We start from the raw sequence: 19088 nt of genomic DNA, 5'->3' as shown, positions 1-19088 counted from the left end.
ATGGAATATTATTGTAAGTAATTATATGTGTGTGTGTGTGTGTGTGTGTGTGTCTGTATATATATATATATATATATATATATATATATACATACACACACATATATAAAGTTATTATGTATTTTGATTGAACCAATCTAAAACTTTTGTAGAATTGCAATCTTATAGCAACAAAGAGTTTACTTACTTGGCATTGGAATGGTCTCTCACCCGTGTGAGTACGAGAATGATTCCGTAGTCTGTCTCGTTGGGAGAAAGCTCTTTGGCAAATTCCACATTTGAAAGGTTTCTCGCCAGTATGGCAGCGTTGGTGGTTTTTCAAGTGGTCTTTACGGGAGAAGCTTTTGCTGCAGAAGGCACAATTGTAAGGGCGAACACCCAAATGGGTCCGCTCGTGATTCTTCAGCCGGTCTCTCTGTGGGAAGACCTTATGGCAGTAAGCGCAGCTGAAGTGCTTTTCCACCTCAGGAATTTGCTGATGTCGTTTCAGATATGCACGCAATGTAAATCCTTTGCGACATACCTCACACTTAAAAGGCTTCTCACGCCGACTGTTCAGCAAGCCCATGTTAATCATTGCAGTGGGTATTGTGGAAGTTATAGTGGCCAAAGCGTTCGCGTTTGTGGCCAGCGATGTTGATAGAGCCAACGCATTTGTTGTTTGGTTGAGGTGTTCAAGCAAATCCAAAGGTTTATACTCAATAGGATCTTCAGTAACAGTTGATGCATTTTGCTCATTTGCATTAGGTAAAGTCTCATGTGCAGGCTGCACTACATATATCGATTCAGAAGACATGGTGACAGAATTGCCTGCAGTTTAAACCATTCGTTCATTCAAGTACAACAACATTAACAACAGTAAAAAAAAATCTTAAAAAAAAAACTAGCAACAAAATATCCTTTAAAGTTTGCAGTTTTACGTGTCAAAATATGGGGTCTGGCACTGCACAGGATATGTAAGAATTGTATTCAATGTAAATATCGCCATCTTTGTGGAGGACTGTTGGAACATTCCATATGTGAGTGATGCTGGATAGAGAGACCAAAGTTGTCATCAGATTGCAGGGTGTCTGTTAAGTGTGGCTTCTTGGAACATGTTCACTGTATCGAAAATGGAAGCAGCAGTCTGAAAGAACAACAAAGAAGGAAAGAATGAGTTAAGTTTCTCTTTAACACAGAAAATGTTAATGATAATTAACTGAGATTAAGGGAAATTAAGGAAATGTTCTTTTGTTGTTGAGTACCCATGGACAACCATGTTTGAGTAGACTTATGGCATAGGGAGATGACAACCAGCAACTAAGAAGCTTTGAATTGTTGTAACTAGCCTATCATTAGCATCAGCATTCTGAACTGAAAAATGTAAGTCCTGATGCATCTATTTTTCAGTTTAAATATGATAAGGAGATATTAGAGGAAGATTAGGTTGATAAAAGAGAAGTTCTTTTGCTAACTAAAACAAAATGTAGTAATTTCCTGGACCAGGCTGTGTGTTGTGTTCTTGAGCAAGCTGTAGAAAGGAGTTGCAACATCACTGGCACTAACCATTCCCTAGGATAACATTATTGGCATGGAGACGGGAGGATGGTATGCATGGGTGACTGCTGGTCTTCCATAAACAAATTTGCCCAAGACTTGTACCTCAGAGGGTAACCTTCTAGATGCAATCCCATAGTCATTCATGACTGAAGGAGGTCTTTACCTTTTAATTGTTGTTGTAACATATTGGATAGCCCTTCATCAATGCTGAATAAACCAATGACTGGAAGAAGTAAACGATTAATGTTTCAATTGATTATTATTCCATCTATATTGTGAGGTATTGTTCCTTAAAACTCTGGGGAAATTGCGGTGGGAGATGATTAAAACTGAAGTTTCTTAATTGATTTTTATCTTAATTACTCAGACGAAGGGCAGAGGACAGTGACCATGAACCTTTTGGGAACCCAAGACTGTGAAATTAAATTATCTTCAGATCAGACTTGGCATTAACACTTGCAAGGGAGTGGAACTCAACTAAAGACCCCCAAGAACCCAGTGGTGATGTTAAACCCAAAACTAAAACAGTCTCAAGTGGACTTCTGCAAAATTTCCATCTTTTAGACTTCACTCACAAAGTTTTAGCTGACCTGAAAAGACACTCACTCAAGGTAAAAGACACTCACTCAAGGCATTGTGCAGTGAGATTGAATGCAAAACCCTGTGGTTGTGAAGTGAACTTCTGAACCATGTAACCATGTCTGTGCTAATTATTAAATATATTTGTTTTCTTGTTGAAGTAAATTTCTAACAACATTTAGTCCCATTTACTCCTCTATATTCTGAGTTCATATCTTAACAGAATTGTATTTACTTTCATTCTTTTTTAGGGTTGCTAAAATAATTCATCAATCAGATATTGGTATCGATTCAATCAGCTCTACCTCTTCCATACAAAGCCATGACTGTTTCAATGTAAGACATAATCATTGGTGGCAGCAGCGGCAGAGAGAGAGGGGGGAGAGAGAGAGAGAGAGAGAGAGAGAGAGAGGGAGAGAGAGAGGGAGAGAGAGAGAGATTCTGCTTTGAAATATGATGTTTGGTGTTTCACATTTTTATAGGATTTGCCAAATTTATTGATTATGATAACATACCAATTCACAATATTGATTTCTTTGATTAGTTACAAACGCCAATTTTGTAAGAATCTAGGAAACAACTCAAGTACTGGTACTTATTAACTACAAATGACATGAAAAATAAAGAGTGACTCTGCCAAGTGAGATGAATCAAACTTTGGTAAATGAATTTATTCCAAAATTTTGCAGTTTTAACCCTCTCCACACTACACAACACTCCACAATAGTGTTGGGTTCTTTTGAACTAAGTATAGAGTCTTACATTTTAGACAAAAGGAAATTAGAGTTTGAGATATTCATGCCTTTCCCAAATGCAACTGTGTTAGTTTGACTTAATAACTAAAGATTGCTTAAAAAATATAAAACCTCAGATTCATTAAGAACATGGGATATGTGAAGTTAAGGTATTCATGCCTTTCACAAGTACAATTCCGTTAATTTGACGTAATATATAAAGATTGCTTATAAGATATAAAACTTGAGGATGGGAAATGTGAGGTTGTGGTATTCATGACTTTCTAAAGAGCAACAGAGGCATGGATGAAATTAAGTGCAACATCTTGTAGGAGGAATGAAAACCAGGTCGCAGACTTGGTTCCCTGAAAGCTTACCTCCACTATGTGTAACACCATTCACCACAAAGATATTGATTTAATATATAACATTGTATGTTACAATATTGATTTAATATGAAGAATGTTGATTTTAATATAGAGCATCTGACAATATTGATTGACTACATAGCATTTTATTAAAAACAAACAGCAGCATGTCTACACCAATGATACAGCAGCAGTGTTGTAGTGGAAGTGGTAATTGTAGGGGTGATAGTTGTAGTGTTGGTGGTGGTGGCCGTAAGAGTGATAGCAGTAATGGTAGTGGTGGTTGTAGGGGTTATAGTAGTTGTGGTGGTCGTAATTTCAGTCACGGTAGAGATGGTGGTAGTAGTAGTAGTAAACAGACTAGAAGAAACATTAATAAATATTGTACTAAAATTATAGTAACAGTTGTTCTTGGAGATGGTATTGGTTGTTGTTACAATAGCAGTACCGGTGGTGGTAGTAGTAGTAGTAGTAGTTGTTGTTGTTGTTATAATGCTAGAATAGTAGTGCCAGTAGTAGTAGTAGTAGTTGTAACAATAATAGTATAGGTAGTGGTGGTGGTGGTAGTAGTAGTAGTAGTAGTTTTGCACTAGTGCTACCAAAAATGATTTATTTGGATCAGTAACAGGATCAATTTTTGAAAAAGAGATATATAAAACAAAACAAAAAACTATTGTCCACTGAAACAACACCAGAGTATTACAGGAGCTTACTGTTTTCATCACAAAAAAACTCAATACAATAAAACCAAATCAATGAACCTTAGGTGGAAATGATCTTAGAACAAAGCACCAAACTTAGAACAATTTAAAACAGTTCAAATAACTTCCTACCAAACTGTAACAATCTGACCTGCCATCGAATAACCAGTTCTAATGATTTTAAGAAACAGATATAACAGAATTTACCCCAGTATTTCACTGGTACCTATTTTATCAACTCAAGCATAAGGGAAGGAGTAAAGGCAAAGTCAACATCAGGGAGATTTGAAATCAGAACAAAAAAGGTTGTAAGTAAATACTGGTTCCAAATTTTGGCACAAGGCCAGCAATTTCGAAGGAGGGGCTAAGTTGATTAAATCAACTCCAGCTGCTCAATTGGTACTTATATTATTGATAAAAAAAAAATGGAAGGCAAAGTCGATCCCGGTGACATTTGAATCCAGAACATGAAGACAGACAAAATGCCACTAAGCATTTTGCCAGGTGTGTTAATAATTCTACCAGCTTGCCACCTTAGTTGTAAGTATATAATAATTTAAAGACCTATTTTCCTGCCACCAAATTTAAGGCACAGAGCATTGCATATGAAGGGAGGGTGCAACTACATTAACCTCACTATTTAACTGATACTTTATTTTATTGACTTCTGGAAGGATGAAAGGCAAAGGTGATATCAATGGGATTTGAAATCGGAATGTAAAGGGGTAAGTACTGTCTTGAGGCCCAGGACTCATAGTGCTGGTTACCTAGTTTCCTTAGTGTATAAGTGACTGAGATAACAACATTACTTCTGAGTAGGATGTCAGTCCATTGCAGGGTTACTCATTTACAACTGAGCGGATTGGAGCAACATGAAGGGAAGTGTTTCACTCAAGAATAATGCACTGCTCAGTCTGGGAATCAAAATCACAATCTTGCAATCACAAGTCTAACATCCAAACCACTGGGCCACGTACCTTCACACACACAGTTCAATCTACTAAATATTGAATAAGGTCAATCACTTATCTAATACCAATACAACTGGTATGTCAGTGGTATAATGGTCAACATAGCAGCCTTCCAAATGGATTCAACTCCCAACTGACATACCCTTTGGGACTTTTATTATAGACTATTGAGGAAGCCTTTATACGGTCACTTGTTAGAACTAACAGCTACATCTCTCTCAAATCACACCCTGCCATCCTGAAAAAGAAGGGAAGGACATTAGATAATGTAGTCTTAGATAACCTCATAAAAATTGGCATGATTATGGTTGGAATGTCTGTGATCCTAGGTCTGCAAGATCAGAAGTTGAACTTGGATCAAAGTACAAAAACAACAACGACAGTGATCAAAGATGAAGTCAACATCAGAAGGATTTGAACTCAAAAATACAAAGCATTTATTTTTTTAAATAACTGAATCACAAGATGAAGGACGACACTTATAAGACTGGTGGGAGAAAGATTAGTGACCTAGCCTGAATACTTGTAACAGAATAGATACTATTAATCATGGAAGAACTTCATGGTGATGTTTAGGTGACAACAGAGGACTCCATAAAAGGTACCCAAGGACTAGCTGATGGTGTTAAACTGAGTGACAACAGAGTGGACTCTATTAACCCTTTAGCATTCAGATTACTTTGTCAAATGAAATGCTCATTTATCCACATTTTTTAAAGTTAGTTCTGTGTAATCTTGTTGCTTTGAGATTACGAACACGTGATTTACATGTTAGAGCAAACATCATTTGTATGACTGTAATGTTCCTTTACAACCATCACGTCAAGACAAGGATACATGCAAACATGACTTCCTTCAGCTTCTGTCTAACAAATCTACCCACAAGGCTTTAGTTGGCTCAGGTGTAGCAGAAGACACTTGCACATGGTATTGTACAGTGGGACTGAACCTAAAATTAAATTGTTGGGAAACAAGCTACAGACAAACAAAATGTAGGATTTGAATTCAGATCAACACAGCTAATTATTACTTTCAATGGTGAACTATGCCACTGTATAGACTGAGAAAGTATCTTGGCCATAGACATAAACACAGTAATGGTGTTGGAATATGAATTGCTGACCCTTTAGTTATAAAGTGTATTAACAACAGTCACACATATATGGACCTTAGACAGTTGCAGGTTATTTCCAGTCCAGAAGTGAAAAAAAGAGAACTCATAGGTCCTTTGGAAAGGATAGGAGTCTATAAGTCGCAATTTGATACTGAAACCTTATACTGGATCACATTCTGTCTGCTAAATGGCATATATTGGTCCAGTGGTAAATTCCAGTACAGTGACTAATATCTCTAGAAAAAGAGATCTGAACAAAGAAAAAGGTGTGTGTGTGTAGAGTAAGTAAGAAGAGATCCAGGAATCCAGATAGCACTCCTGCAAACACCTGGCTATCCAAAGGTGTAGAAAAGAAATTCCTCCAGCAGAAACATTAGTTTTGCACAAACTTTCAGTTGCAGAGTATAAAATAACAACTCCAGTTTTCATTTGTTTCATATTCATCATCATTTAACATCCATTTTCCATTCTGGCATAGATTGAATACACATATTCGCGCGTGTGCATGTACATACATGTAACATGTGTATAACTCTGTGTGTGTGTGTGTGTGTCTATACATATATAATTAGACAGATTTGTTCAAATTGGGCCGTGTGCATATGCTTGAGCAGAGGACACTATGATGAATTTTTAGTATATCATTGTGGTTAATGCCTTTTGGCTGATACTGGCATACTAGACAAAGCATAAAACATCAATCTTCAGCTTCTGTAGAGTAGAGGTCCCACTGACAATTCTCTAATTGGGCCCTGTATTTCCTTGTGCCAGTCCTATACACACACTCACACACATGTGCCTTTGTCACCCCTGCTGATGTTGGTTTGTTTACATCCCTGTAACTTAGTAGCTTCTGCAAGGGAGACCAATAAAATAAATACCAAACTTAAAAAATATGTAAGTACTGGAGTCAGTTTGTTTGAGTAAAATCTTTCAACGTGGTGCTCCAATAAAGCCACAGTCTAATAACTGAAATAAGTGAAGGATAAAAGAAAATAGATAGCAGTTACACCATCAAATGATTACAAATTAAGCACCCACGACCACCACCTCCCAAATGAGAGAAATCTATAGCAGCAGAAAAGCATCATTAATGATTAGATTTTTTTTCTTTTTGCTTGCTGAATCTAGAGAGTGGCAGGGCAGTGTCCTTGAACTCTGCAGGGCACTTCAAGACCAGTAACCTCAATGCCATTAATGTTGCCTTTAAACTTGTTGCAGATCAACACTTGCAAGAAAAACACAAACAGAAAGACAATTCCTGAAGGTTGATGTTCCAGGGAGGAACATTACTACTTCGAGTCCTAGGATTCATAAGGCTAGTTATCTGGTTTCCATAGCATATAAGTGACCGAGAGTACCACATTTTCTGTGAAGGAGATGCCAGTCCATTGCTGGGTGACCCATTTATAGCTGAATGGATTGGAGCAATGTGAACTGAAGTGTTTTGCTCAAGACCACAATGCCTAGCCTAGTCCAGGAATTGAAACCATGATCTTGTGATCATGAGTGCAACACCCTAACCACTAGGCCAAGCACCAATGTCTGTTATTGTGAGCATCAGCCTTTTTTTTTTGGAGGGGGGTATGATTTTTACTGTTGGATGGTCTTCCTATCTCTATTTGAGTGCAATGTATCGTCCTACTGACACCAGAGAGGTTGCTCCTGATAAAACTAAAAAGGTCTCTTTACATCACTGTTCCTTTATATTCTTTTATTCTTTCAGCTGTGACCATGCTGGGGCACAGCCAGTGTAATCACCTTTTCGATGGCCATTCTTATGCAATTGGCATTTGGTGAAGGAAGGGGTTCAACATTGCTGCTCTCTTTTGAGTTTTTTTACCATGATGTAAGTTCATCTGAGATCTTGGACAACAGTAGGTCAAGCTGTTTCTTGAAAACATCTACCCCTTCTTCATGAAGATCCTTCAGCTGTTTTGACAAAGCATTAAATAGTTATGGGCCCTTGAATCCCGAGCTGTTGCAGTGCATGGTCCTCACTCTAAACAGGATAACTGGCATCTTTGGAACACACATCTAAATACACACCAGTTGTATACACACAGGTATATTAGATGCACCTCAATTTCATAAGAGCATATTCAAGGAAAAGCACTTATGGGAGGCTCAATTTTGCACACAGGACCCATAACGACTTCTTAAGACATTTTTTTTGGTGAGGGGAAGGGGATGTGCATTGCATACACCAAATATGGTATCTTTTATTTTTTACTTGTTTCAGGCATTAAATTAGACTGGTCACGCTGGGGAACTGCTTCAAAGAATTTTTAGTCAAATGAATCAACTCCAGAACATTTTTTTTGTTTTGTTTTGAAGCTTGGTATTTGTTCCATCACACTCTTTTGACGAAACACTAAGTTACAGGGATGCAAACATACTAACATCAATTGTCAAACAGTAGTGGGGGGGGGAACAGACAAAGACACACATATACACACGCAATATATACGATGGGCTTTTTTAAAGTTTCCGTTCACCAAATCCACTTGCAAGGCTTTGGTCGGCCCAAGGATATAGTAGAAGACATTTGCCCAAAGTGCCACAAGCAGGACTGAACCTGGAGCCATATGGTTGAGAAGCAAGCTTCTTACCACACGGCCACACCTACACCTATATATAACACACAGTTTCATCCAATATGAACTCATTAAATATACATTGAATAAAAAACCTAGCAGTGTCTCCATTTCTACTCTCACTCCACCCCGACGTGCAATTAGGCTAATATGGTACTTTCACTATGCTTAAAATTAAAGAAAATACTGAGCTGCAAAATCACTGACTGTAACAGTATTTCATGGAATCACTAACAGTTATCTACTTAGTGGAATTCTTAGACCACTTCTACTCAGTATTCCAATAATTAAATAAAGTTAAATATACTTATTTAACTCTGTGTGTGTGTGTGCGTGCGCTTATTATTCACTAATGATAAAGAGAAACGTATTTAATTAACCACAATCAATAGTTTTGCACAAGTACTAACTATAAAACAGAATATTTATCAGGATTTTCCATGGGTTCTCACTAGTGGATGTATGTTATATATACATACATGTCTATATGTGTGTTTATGTGTATATGCATTTATGCATGTAAATATATATGCATATGAATGTATATATATATATATATATATATATATATATGTGTATGTGTGTGTGTGTGTGTGTGTGTGTGTGTGTGTGTGTGTGTATGTGTGTATAAATCTATCTATCTATCTATATACACACATACACATACATACAGCACTCCAAAACACACCGTTCATTCTAATATTATATAGTCGTACTCAATGTACCAAGATAATATTACGCATTCACAAATACATATCATATTTCTTATAGTAATTCCACTGTCTTATGATATCTGTTCAATGAACTTTAACTACATAGGCACATACATTACATAATTACAAACATGTTCACACACATCAATTCCAAACAACACACACATTGCACAAACATATACACATTATCCCAGTTACGTACATTACACAAACAGCACACATTTACATAAACATACATAAAAAACACACATACCTGACACAAACATCACACATTAACCTTACATAAAAACTTACAGAAGAGCATTCTTGAGAACAAAGCTAGATGATCGAATATCGAAATCTAACGATGGAGAAATAATGTTTACATTGTGAAACTGAAAAATAACAGAAGACCGAGTTTAGGTTATTGAACCATCACTACCACTACCATCATCTTCAACAATATCGATTACATAATCATCGTCGTACCACCATCATCACGACACGACTAGAATCACCACATTCACCACAGTCAATTAACAATTATCATCACGAACAACAACCTGATCGATAGTGACTGAAGTTATTGAACACAAAATAAACTAACAAAGCTACACGGGAAACAGCAACACCACTCCCCAACACACTCGCTCGACCTACTAAAAATAACAGTCAACTCTTCTTCAAATTTCAACTCTACCATCTTAAAAAAACAAAAAAGCAAACGAACTAAATACTTGTCCAAGTAGTAAATACACAGTTGGAATGTTTACTTTATCAGTTTGTTTAATCAGAGCTGATTTGGCGCAAAACGACAACAATCACACAATCTATAGTCATAAACAACTCCCTACTATCCAACCACTATTACCACCACAGCTTTAAACACCATCGATAAAGGACTTCTATATGGTCAGAAATAGTAGTTAAATCTCCCTCAAATTACACTCTACCAGGAGTGGTTGTGTGGTAAGTAGCTCGCTTACCAACCACATGGTTCCGGGTTCAGACCAAAGCCTTGTGAGTGGACTTGGAAGACGGAAACTGAAAGAAGCCAGTCATGTATATACGTGTGTGTGTGTTTATGTCTGTGTTTGTCCCCACAACATCGCTTGACAACCGAAGCTGGCATGTTTACTTCCCCGTAACTTAGTGGTTCGGCAAAAGTGACCGATAGAATAAGTACTAGGCTTACAAAGAATAAGTCCTGGGGTCGATTTGCTCGACTAAAGGCGGTGCTTTAGCATGGCCGCAGTCAAATAACTGAATCAAGTAAAAAGAAAAAAAAAGGACACACTCGATAATTAAATCTTGAATACACTATACCTTCGACAAAAACACGATGGTCATCGCGGCTGGGATATCCTTAGTAGACAACGTTTTTAGATTGCTTTCTTTTTCTCTTTTCACTTTCATAAAAACAGTTTACCCTAACTCACCCTTATGATGCCTCCAGACGTGGGGATCTTTTTAACACCCCAGGGACGACTTGCAAAAACATAAACCTGTGAGTGAAGGGAGAGGGGGAGTTTTCGCTGGAAAAATAAAGAACCTGTAAGTTTATGATTACAGATGTATGAAACTTAAAATACAGTTTAAACCGTCTTGTTATTATTATTATTATTATCAATTTTATTATTAGTCTTTTTAGATATGAAAATTTAGAGAGTTCACCAATAGGCGATTTCAAATGTGAAAGCGGGAGAAAGAGTTCTCTCTCGTGGTTGCACGAATCGCTAGAAATAACAGTAAAATCTCATTCTACTTATACCTTACTCTCTTAAGAAATGCGAAGGGCACATCGATAATATTAATTTAGATATATAACTATACGTGGACGGAACGGTCAAAGCTGGAATGCCTTCAATCTATAGGCCTTCTCAATCGTAGCTGACCTGGGGTTAAGCAGGAACAGCAACATTTGTTATCACCACCGCCACCAATATAGCAGCGAATAATGATGGCAATGAGAAAGAGAGCGTGAAGTGTGAGTGTAACAGTACATGTGGGGAGAGAGAGAGAGATCTTAATACAAACCTTATGAAAACTGATAAGTGCCTGTGACAACGAGAGGGGAGAGAGAGATATTTAGATTTACAATCAACTGCTCCGCATGCAAAGACTAGAGTACATGTGCTTTGAAAGAGAGGGAAAGGAGGAAGAAAAGAAAAGGGAGTCAAACAATCGCCCCATATGCCATCAACATGGTACATGTGTTGTATACAGAGGAAGAACTAAAACAAATGAGAAGTGCTCGTACAGTGAGAGAGATATTGTTATTGTCTGTATGTAACTGAAAGCTTCCCTCTACCATTAACACCACCACCGCCAGTAACATCAACAAATATAATGAGACAGATACAACAAATAGAAAGATATGAGACAGAGTTTGTTACAGACAAAAAAAGAGAGAGAGAGAGAGAGAAACGTATATTCGAAAGATTAGTAGAAATTAGGGAGAAAGATAATGTTAATCGTAAAGGACGTTGAAAGCAGGAGGCGAAAGGTACGACGGGACAAAAGGGTTATTAAAGAGACGTGTGTGTGTGTGTGTCGTAACAACAACAACACAAAACAATATCGTCATAAGTTCAAATAGAAAATTCAAACGAATCTCAAAGGAGAATTTTTTTTAATGAGATAATTTGGGAAAAGAAAGATATTTAATAATCAAAATACAAAAATATATTCGTCTACATGTTTTGTGCAAAAATACTGATTATTTATTTCACTATTTGGTTTACTGGTTTCACGTACTGGACTGCGATTATTGCTGGTGGGGCATTGTCTTCAAACATTTATTGTCGATCATATCGACTCATTTCTTATTTCAGTCTGGTATTTTTATCGATCTAATTTATCGAATAGACAAGTTCGTTTTTATTTTATTTTCTAGGGAAAACACTGGTTTTACACCAGAAAACATGAACAAAGACATCGACACAGACACAAACACACATCTTCATTACTTTTCCATCCAGAGTTTGCATGTGTTACAATCGTATTCTCCAAAATAATTTGTCAGTCACTTATCACTTTCATTAAAGCTCAGCATCCTTTCTTGGTTTTCGTCCTTCTGTTTGCATCACTTCACATTTCTTTACACAACTGTCACCTTCCGTATACATCACATATCATATATCCAGCTCAGTCTTCTCTCTTGCACACTACATCAGAATATTCTTGTAACCATTTTTTTTCTTCTTTGCTCACGCATTCATGCACACTCACATTTACACATACAGTAGAGCATGTCCACCCATTCCATTACATATCCTCCACATTCAATATTCATGTCTTGCTACAATGCAACACTGCACTTTGCGCACAAGCATCTATCTAACCCTTACATAAGCATATCTCCTTATTGCGAACAGAAGTAATAATTGATTTCATTAAAAAAAAAAATTTTTTTTTTAAATCTACACTTATTTTGCCTGCTGTGCTTTCAGAACACCCATCTCCCATAACCAAGCTCTACTATTATACAACCTCTTGGGTATTTGAAAAAAATATATATTTCACAGGTCTAACTACTGATTACTCTTGTGTACCTGACACTTTACAAAGTCAGCTTTCTCTGTCAGCCTGCTTGCGATCCCACTACAGCTCATGCAGCCAGAATTTAGGCTGCTTTTCTGCAGATCAAGCATGACAACTTTTCAGAAGGCAGCAGTCATGTTTTCTTTTCTCCAAACTAAAACTTTACTCTTTGCTACAAATGCTTTCACATTTGGAATTTTTCTGAATCTTCAAGAGATTCAGTTTTGACAACTAGGTCATCAACACTCATAGACAGCTGGACTTTAACTCTTTTGTTATGGCCTGCAGAGCTATAATAAAGGAGAAAAACTGAAAACTGAGCCCTGATCTATGCATTACCAGCACAATAATTCCCCACTGAACTCATTGCCAACTCTCACCTCGCTGACAACACCTTTGTATAGGGCTTGCATGAGTATCACAAGTCATTCATCTCCATCCAGTTTTCTGAGCAAAGCATCAGACTACAGAGTATGGATCAATCACTACTAAAAAAAACTTCTCTTGTGTCTCATTAGGAAGAGAGCATCAATGGTACACCATCTTGATATAAACCTGAACAGTATTTGAAGAAGAAATTCTAGACATGGAAACAAAGCTTACAATTGAGAAATCTCAAAGTAAGCCAAGCAAAGGCTTAAGTTTGAGTAAGAAAAAAAACAAAAAAAAAAAAACATGAATACAATATCATCTGAAAATAGGTGAATTCAATATGCAGAAAAGGAGTAGGCAGCAATTTCAAATGGTGTCCCAGGATAAACTAGGATCACATAAAATGTGAGATCACAGACATGCTAACAGAGGTTAAAATACATGTGATATATTCACAGGGGCGATAAGTATAAGGACCAAGATCCCTAGTTAATAACTTCCGTTACCTATGTGGCATAATTAGCAATGGAGATAAGTGTTCCAAAAGCACAGTAGCTAGAGTAAGAATGCGTAGAGAAAGTTTTGACTCTGTTGAGGACTTGGCAAACTTTTTAGTGGTGGTGCCATGATAAAAACACTCTGTGAAGTGGTTGGTGATAGGAAGAGTATCTAACCATAGTAACCATGCCAAAAACTGGATGTACGGTCTAGACATGATCCTCCAAACATTTTTGAAGGTAGGAACACTAAATAATGATTAACTTAGGCTGTTATGATCTAACAAATACCAGTATGGAAAGGAGACAAAGTAATGATGATGATATACAAATATATCAATATCTTTGTCAATGACATCATGTAGGAATTTACATACTGTAATTGGTTGGATTGGATATTTATAAGCCATGTTTTATGGCTGGATACTCATTATGACACCAACCCTAACACTAGATACCATAGAGATTTTCATATTTTTTCACTTACAGTTTCCCATGAATGCCTTGCAAAATTCATGGAGGCAAATTTTCTATGGTTGGATGTACTTTCTCTCGCCAAACCTCACCATTTATCATTTTCCAGGCAAGAAAAATATACATACATATGTATCTATCTATCTATCTATCTATCTGTATACACATAAATATACATGGCATTTCAAAAGTCCGTTAAGCATTCCAGTTGAGCTTTCTAATGTTATGTCTCATTTCCCTCTCTCTCACTTTCTCACCTCCTCACCACACCCTTTACTCACACCATTCACTAAACACCCCAACCTTAGTCCACTCTTCATCAAATGCCACAACTCAGGTTTCCCTGGATCCACTGCCCTGCCATTTATACAGCTAATCTGGAATGCACTGAACACTTTAACTAGCTATGTACAAGCAACTGAACAAGATTACTGTTATACATCTATCCTCTATTTATCATGGGGATTTAGTTCCAAAAAATAACAGTGATATATGAATCATCTCTATGTATTTTGGAAATGGAATGAAAGGTAGATTGATTGACATCAAACTCACCCCACAGCAGAACAGCTTCCATTCACATGTATTTTTGGATCATCATCTGCATAATTACTTAGGATCAGGTGCCCTTGTATATTTTCTGTTCACTGGCATACATGTTAATGAGTTATGAATATGTAAATCTATATAAAAAAAAAATGCAGTCTCACACCAGTCATGCACCTACAAGCAATAGTCAGTACATTCTAGGTAGCAGGGCACTGTGATGGTCAGTGTAACACACTTTTACAGTCCACAATTGAGCAATATGTACCATATTATCCCAGATCAGTGATTAATGAATTGGTGATAAATGAGGCTACATGGATTGTGCCATTTTGGAGCCAATTATTCTCTCATCTTTGGCTAATAATATTTTTCTAAAATGTGTGTGTGTATGTGTGTAACCAAGATATTAGCAAAAGATACAAAAACAAAGTTGTAACAAAATAAAAAATTATTTTGCAGAATGCCTGATACTTCTGAATCACATATATACATATATGTAGGCATATATATATATATATACACACACACACACACACATACATACATATAATATATACATACATATACACATAAATACATATATGTATATACTCCCATAAATACATACACATAACTACACACACAAGAAGCACATTTAAGAAGGTACCAAGAAATTGAAGTCTGCATATAAAATTTCAATGTAAACACTCAAAAATACGATGATGGTGGTGATGGTGATGGTTGAAAGCATTTAGCTAATTAACAAACAGTTACAGCAGAGTATTTGAAATCAATTTCTGTTACCAAGACATAAAATAGTTCCATTGGTAGAAGGTGGGAAGTGACAATCAATTTTATCAAGACTAATATTGCAACTGTTACATATTCCTCTACAATCCACCCAACATTCTCAGATAACATTCTATGGAAAATAGGGGCCCAAAGCAAATTAGATCCGTTAACATAATGACCTTCAATAGATACCATTAAAACAAGATTTGTCAACAATATGACCAGCCCAGAAAATACAAAAACTTCTTTTGCTCTGAGCTTTTGTAGTTATTGACTATCTACCATGGTTTTCTGTGTTCATTGTGTGTGTATGTGTATATATATATATATATATATATATAGAGAGAGAGAGAGAGAGAGAGAGAAAAATTAATAATTAAAAGCACAATAAATGAGTATAATATATGTGATAGTGGATTTTCATCGATGAGTTCTTGAAACTTGGTTATTTTCCCTAAAACTATATATTTTATATATATTTTTATCTATAAAGCTCAATTTAATTAAAAATTTTTATAAATTGATTTTAATTGAGTTTTTACCTGTAATTTTGGATTTTGTCCCTAATATTATATATATATATATATATATATATATATATATATATGCACACACTTTGCCTTTCATCTTTTCAGGATCAATAATAAGTTCCAGTTAATCACTGGGGTTGATGTAATCAACTTATTCACTCCCCAAAACTGCTGGCCTTGTGCTAAAATTTGAAATCATTACATATATGCTTACATACACATGTAAGCCTATAATTTATGAGTTTTATACTCATAGTCATTGGTTGGCCTGAACTCAAAACCACATAGTTAGCAAGCAAACATGCAAACCAATAACCATGTAGCTTCTGTCACTTAAATTTTGTCTTGCTTCTTTTCTCCACCCCCCCTTTTTTTTTCCAGTCTCTTCTGATCTATTCCTCCTCTTCTAACTTTCAAAGAATAACACATTATAGTCATTAAGTCTTTCGCTTAACCCTTTACCATTCAAAATGGCCACATCAGGCCAAAATATTCTACTTATTTTCTTTTCAAACTGGCCAGATCAGACATCTCACAACTACTCTGCAATGTCATTTAAAAAGTAAACAAATGTATTATTGAACTCTCAAAGCTACAAGATAATGTATGATTAATTCAAGACAAAGTAAATAAATATCCTTTATATTTGACAGATTGATCTGAATGTTAGAGGGTTAAATTAAGTATCAAAGTAACACCGGTTGTGAACTTATTCTATCTTTCTTGGTATTTTGTTCTTTCATCATCATCATTTCACATCCATTTTCCATGTTGGCATGGGTTGGACAGTTTGACCAAGAACTGGTAGCCAAGGAGCTAAAGATCTGGGATCTCATGCACACTAAGTTAGTTATGGACTAGCAGGAGCATGAAGTGGCTTGAGCATGTGATCAAGCTAGATCCTCACTGATTTCCACACAAGTGTCTCCAATGCTCTTAGCAGGGTCCCAGAAAGAAAGGGTGTCTAAACAAGAAATGACTATCAGTAGTTAAAGAGGATCTTGTAAGTGATGGTAAGAGCTGTGATGAGGTTGGGACCTGGCACTTCACGGAGATAACTGGGAAGCTTTGATGTTCTTCAAATGGGAGAACCAAACTAATTAATATCATGTATGTGTTTGTGTGGCTATGTGTATATATACACACACAAATATGGACATTAAATGATGATGATATGCACATATATACACATTTTACATACCTATATACATGGTAGCTCCTGTCAAACCATCCAACCCATGCCAGCATGGAAGACGGATGTTAAATGACATATATATATATATATATATATATATACACACACACACACATATATATATATATATATACATACACACACACACACATATACATATTGCATATATATGTATGAATATATGCATATATATATGCATACATAAATACGCGCATATTCATACACACACACGCATATATATATATATATATATCATCATCATCATTTAGCATCCGTTGTCCATGCTGGCATAGGTTGGATGGTTTGACCAGGGCTGGTAAACTGAAAGGCTACACCAGACTCCAGTCTATATATATATATATATATAAGTATACCAGACTCCAGTATATATACATATATATACCTCTCCTTTAAACACCCATATGTTGAAACCGATGGGAACAACCATCATATATATATATATACACACACACACACACGTATATATACAGGGTGCGGTGAATAAATTATTGTCTAAATTACACAAAATGAAAATAACACTGATATATCGTTTTAATAGATATATTTACCAAAATTACATTAAAATATCTTGAAATACTAAAGAGTAAATTTATTCAATAAAATAGCCATTGGCTTCAATCACAGCCTCTAGACAACTTTGGAATCTCCTGCAGAACGGTCTCCTTGTTTAAGTTGGTTAATGTGTTACAAGGAGTTTTGTTTGTCTCTCACTCAACTGTGCCCTATTGCAGCACATCAAATGGAGTCTGAAGAGAGAAGGTAGATGAAACTTTCCCAAGGTCAGTAAATGCATGCTGCAGCACTTAATGCTGGATCATTAAATCAATGTTTTAATGATTAGACAGAGGTTCAATAAAATAGCTCTCAGAAACAGACTATGTACAAATTTGTTCTTCACAACTCCTGGAGCTGCTTTCAGATATGATACATCCCATTCTTATAAAAATGATAACTGTCCAAATTGGTGTGCAAAACACAAATTGTCGTGTCTGTAGAGCTTTAAAATTTTCAAATGAAACAAATGGCATGTGCTGCTCAGGTGACCAGGTAAGATTGCCAGCACTACCAGCTCCTCCTCAGCCTCGTATGGATCTTCTACAAGGTACTTCCATCCAGTCAAAGGATTTTCTGAACAATATCAGACAATACAACTCTGCATTTCAAATGACATTGTTTACTGGATCTAAGATAGTTAAACATGAATTTACGCCGACTTCAAAGTTCAAGAGCAAATCTAACACCTCATTAGTTCCCTGTAACCCACAAATGAACAACCACAGTTACTCCAAATTTACTTTATGAGTGATGTAGGACAACAAACCCAAAGAAGATGTCAAAACTTCAGACAATGGGTCATGTTAGACGTAGTGGTGACTGCTGCAAAGGAGAGTATATCCACTGACAGCTTTCCGGTGCATTCAAAAATCATCTAAGCCCCACCCCATTTCCCACAAGTTAGGGCCTGGAATATGCCGAACGCACACATAGCATGTCACTTAGTCAAATTAGCGCATCATTTACTCCACAAATGTTTTGTTCTCAATGCTGCACTTTCCTATATGACTTGTTTCAACATAATTGTAACATATATAGAAACTATGCCATTTTAATCCCAAGCAACGCCAGGTATCTCTGCTAGTATATATATATATATACATATATAAATACATAATTTAGAGAAAAAACCCAAAGCTTCGATAAGTATTGCATTTATTTTCAGTAATATTGTTAAATGTTTTTCTTTTATTTACTTATTAAATTTTTCTATATGTGACTGTGGTTTTTCATGAATGAATTCAAGAATTGTGGGTTTTTTTCTCTAAATTATATATTATATATTG

General features: G+C 36.1%; 1 protein-coding gene across 4 annotated transcripts in view; it reads right to left on the bottom strand.

Annotated features, from left to right (window-relative positions):
- Window positions 1–12895, bottom strand: part of LOC106870954 (uncharacterized) — a 66965-nt gene extending 54070 nt beyond the window's left edge. Inside the window, exons 1-2 of one of the 4 annotated variants that reach the window (XM_089362608.1) lie at window positions 11333–12895; window positions 188–1126 (exon numbers count right to left, since the gene is read on the bottom strand). In XM_089362608.1, the coding sequence (XP_089218734.1) occupies window positions 188–796 (609 nt within the window). In that variant the 5' untranslated portion in view covers window positions 797–1126; window positions 11333–12895. Of the gene's footprint in view, window positions 1–187; window positions 1127–2353; window positions 2457–3229; window positions 3279–10621 lie in introns of those variants that run through there. The other 3 variants (XM_089362607.1, XM_089362610.1, XM_089362609.1) reach the window with 3 other exon arrangements.
- Between the last annotated feature and the right edge of the window lie 6193 nt (window positions 12896–19088).

This window comes from Octopus bimaculoides, chromosome 14 (assembly GCF_046866305.1).
Source record: "Octopus bimaculoides isolate indiv1 chromosome 14, ASM4686630v1, whole genome shotgun sequence".
Lineage (NCBI taxonomy): Eukaryota > Metazoa > Mollusca > Cephalopoda > Octopoda > Octopodidae > Octopus > Octopus bimaculoides.
Note: the sequence above shows the minus strand (reverse complement) of the source record. Positions and strands in the feature narration are given on the sequence as shown.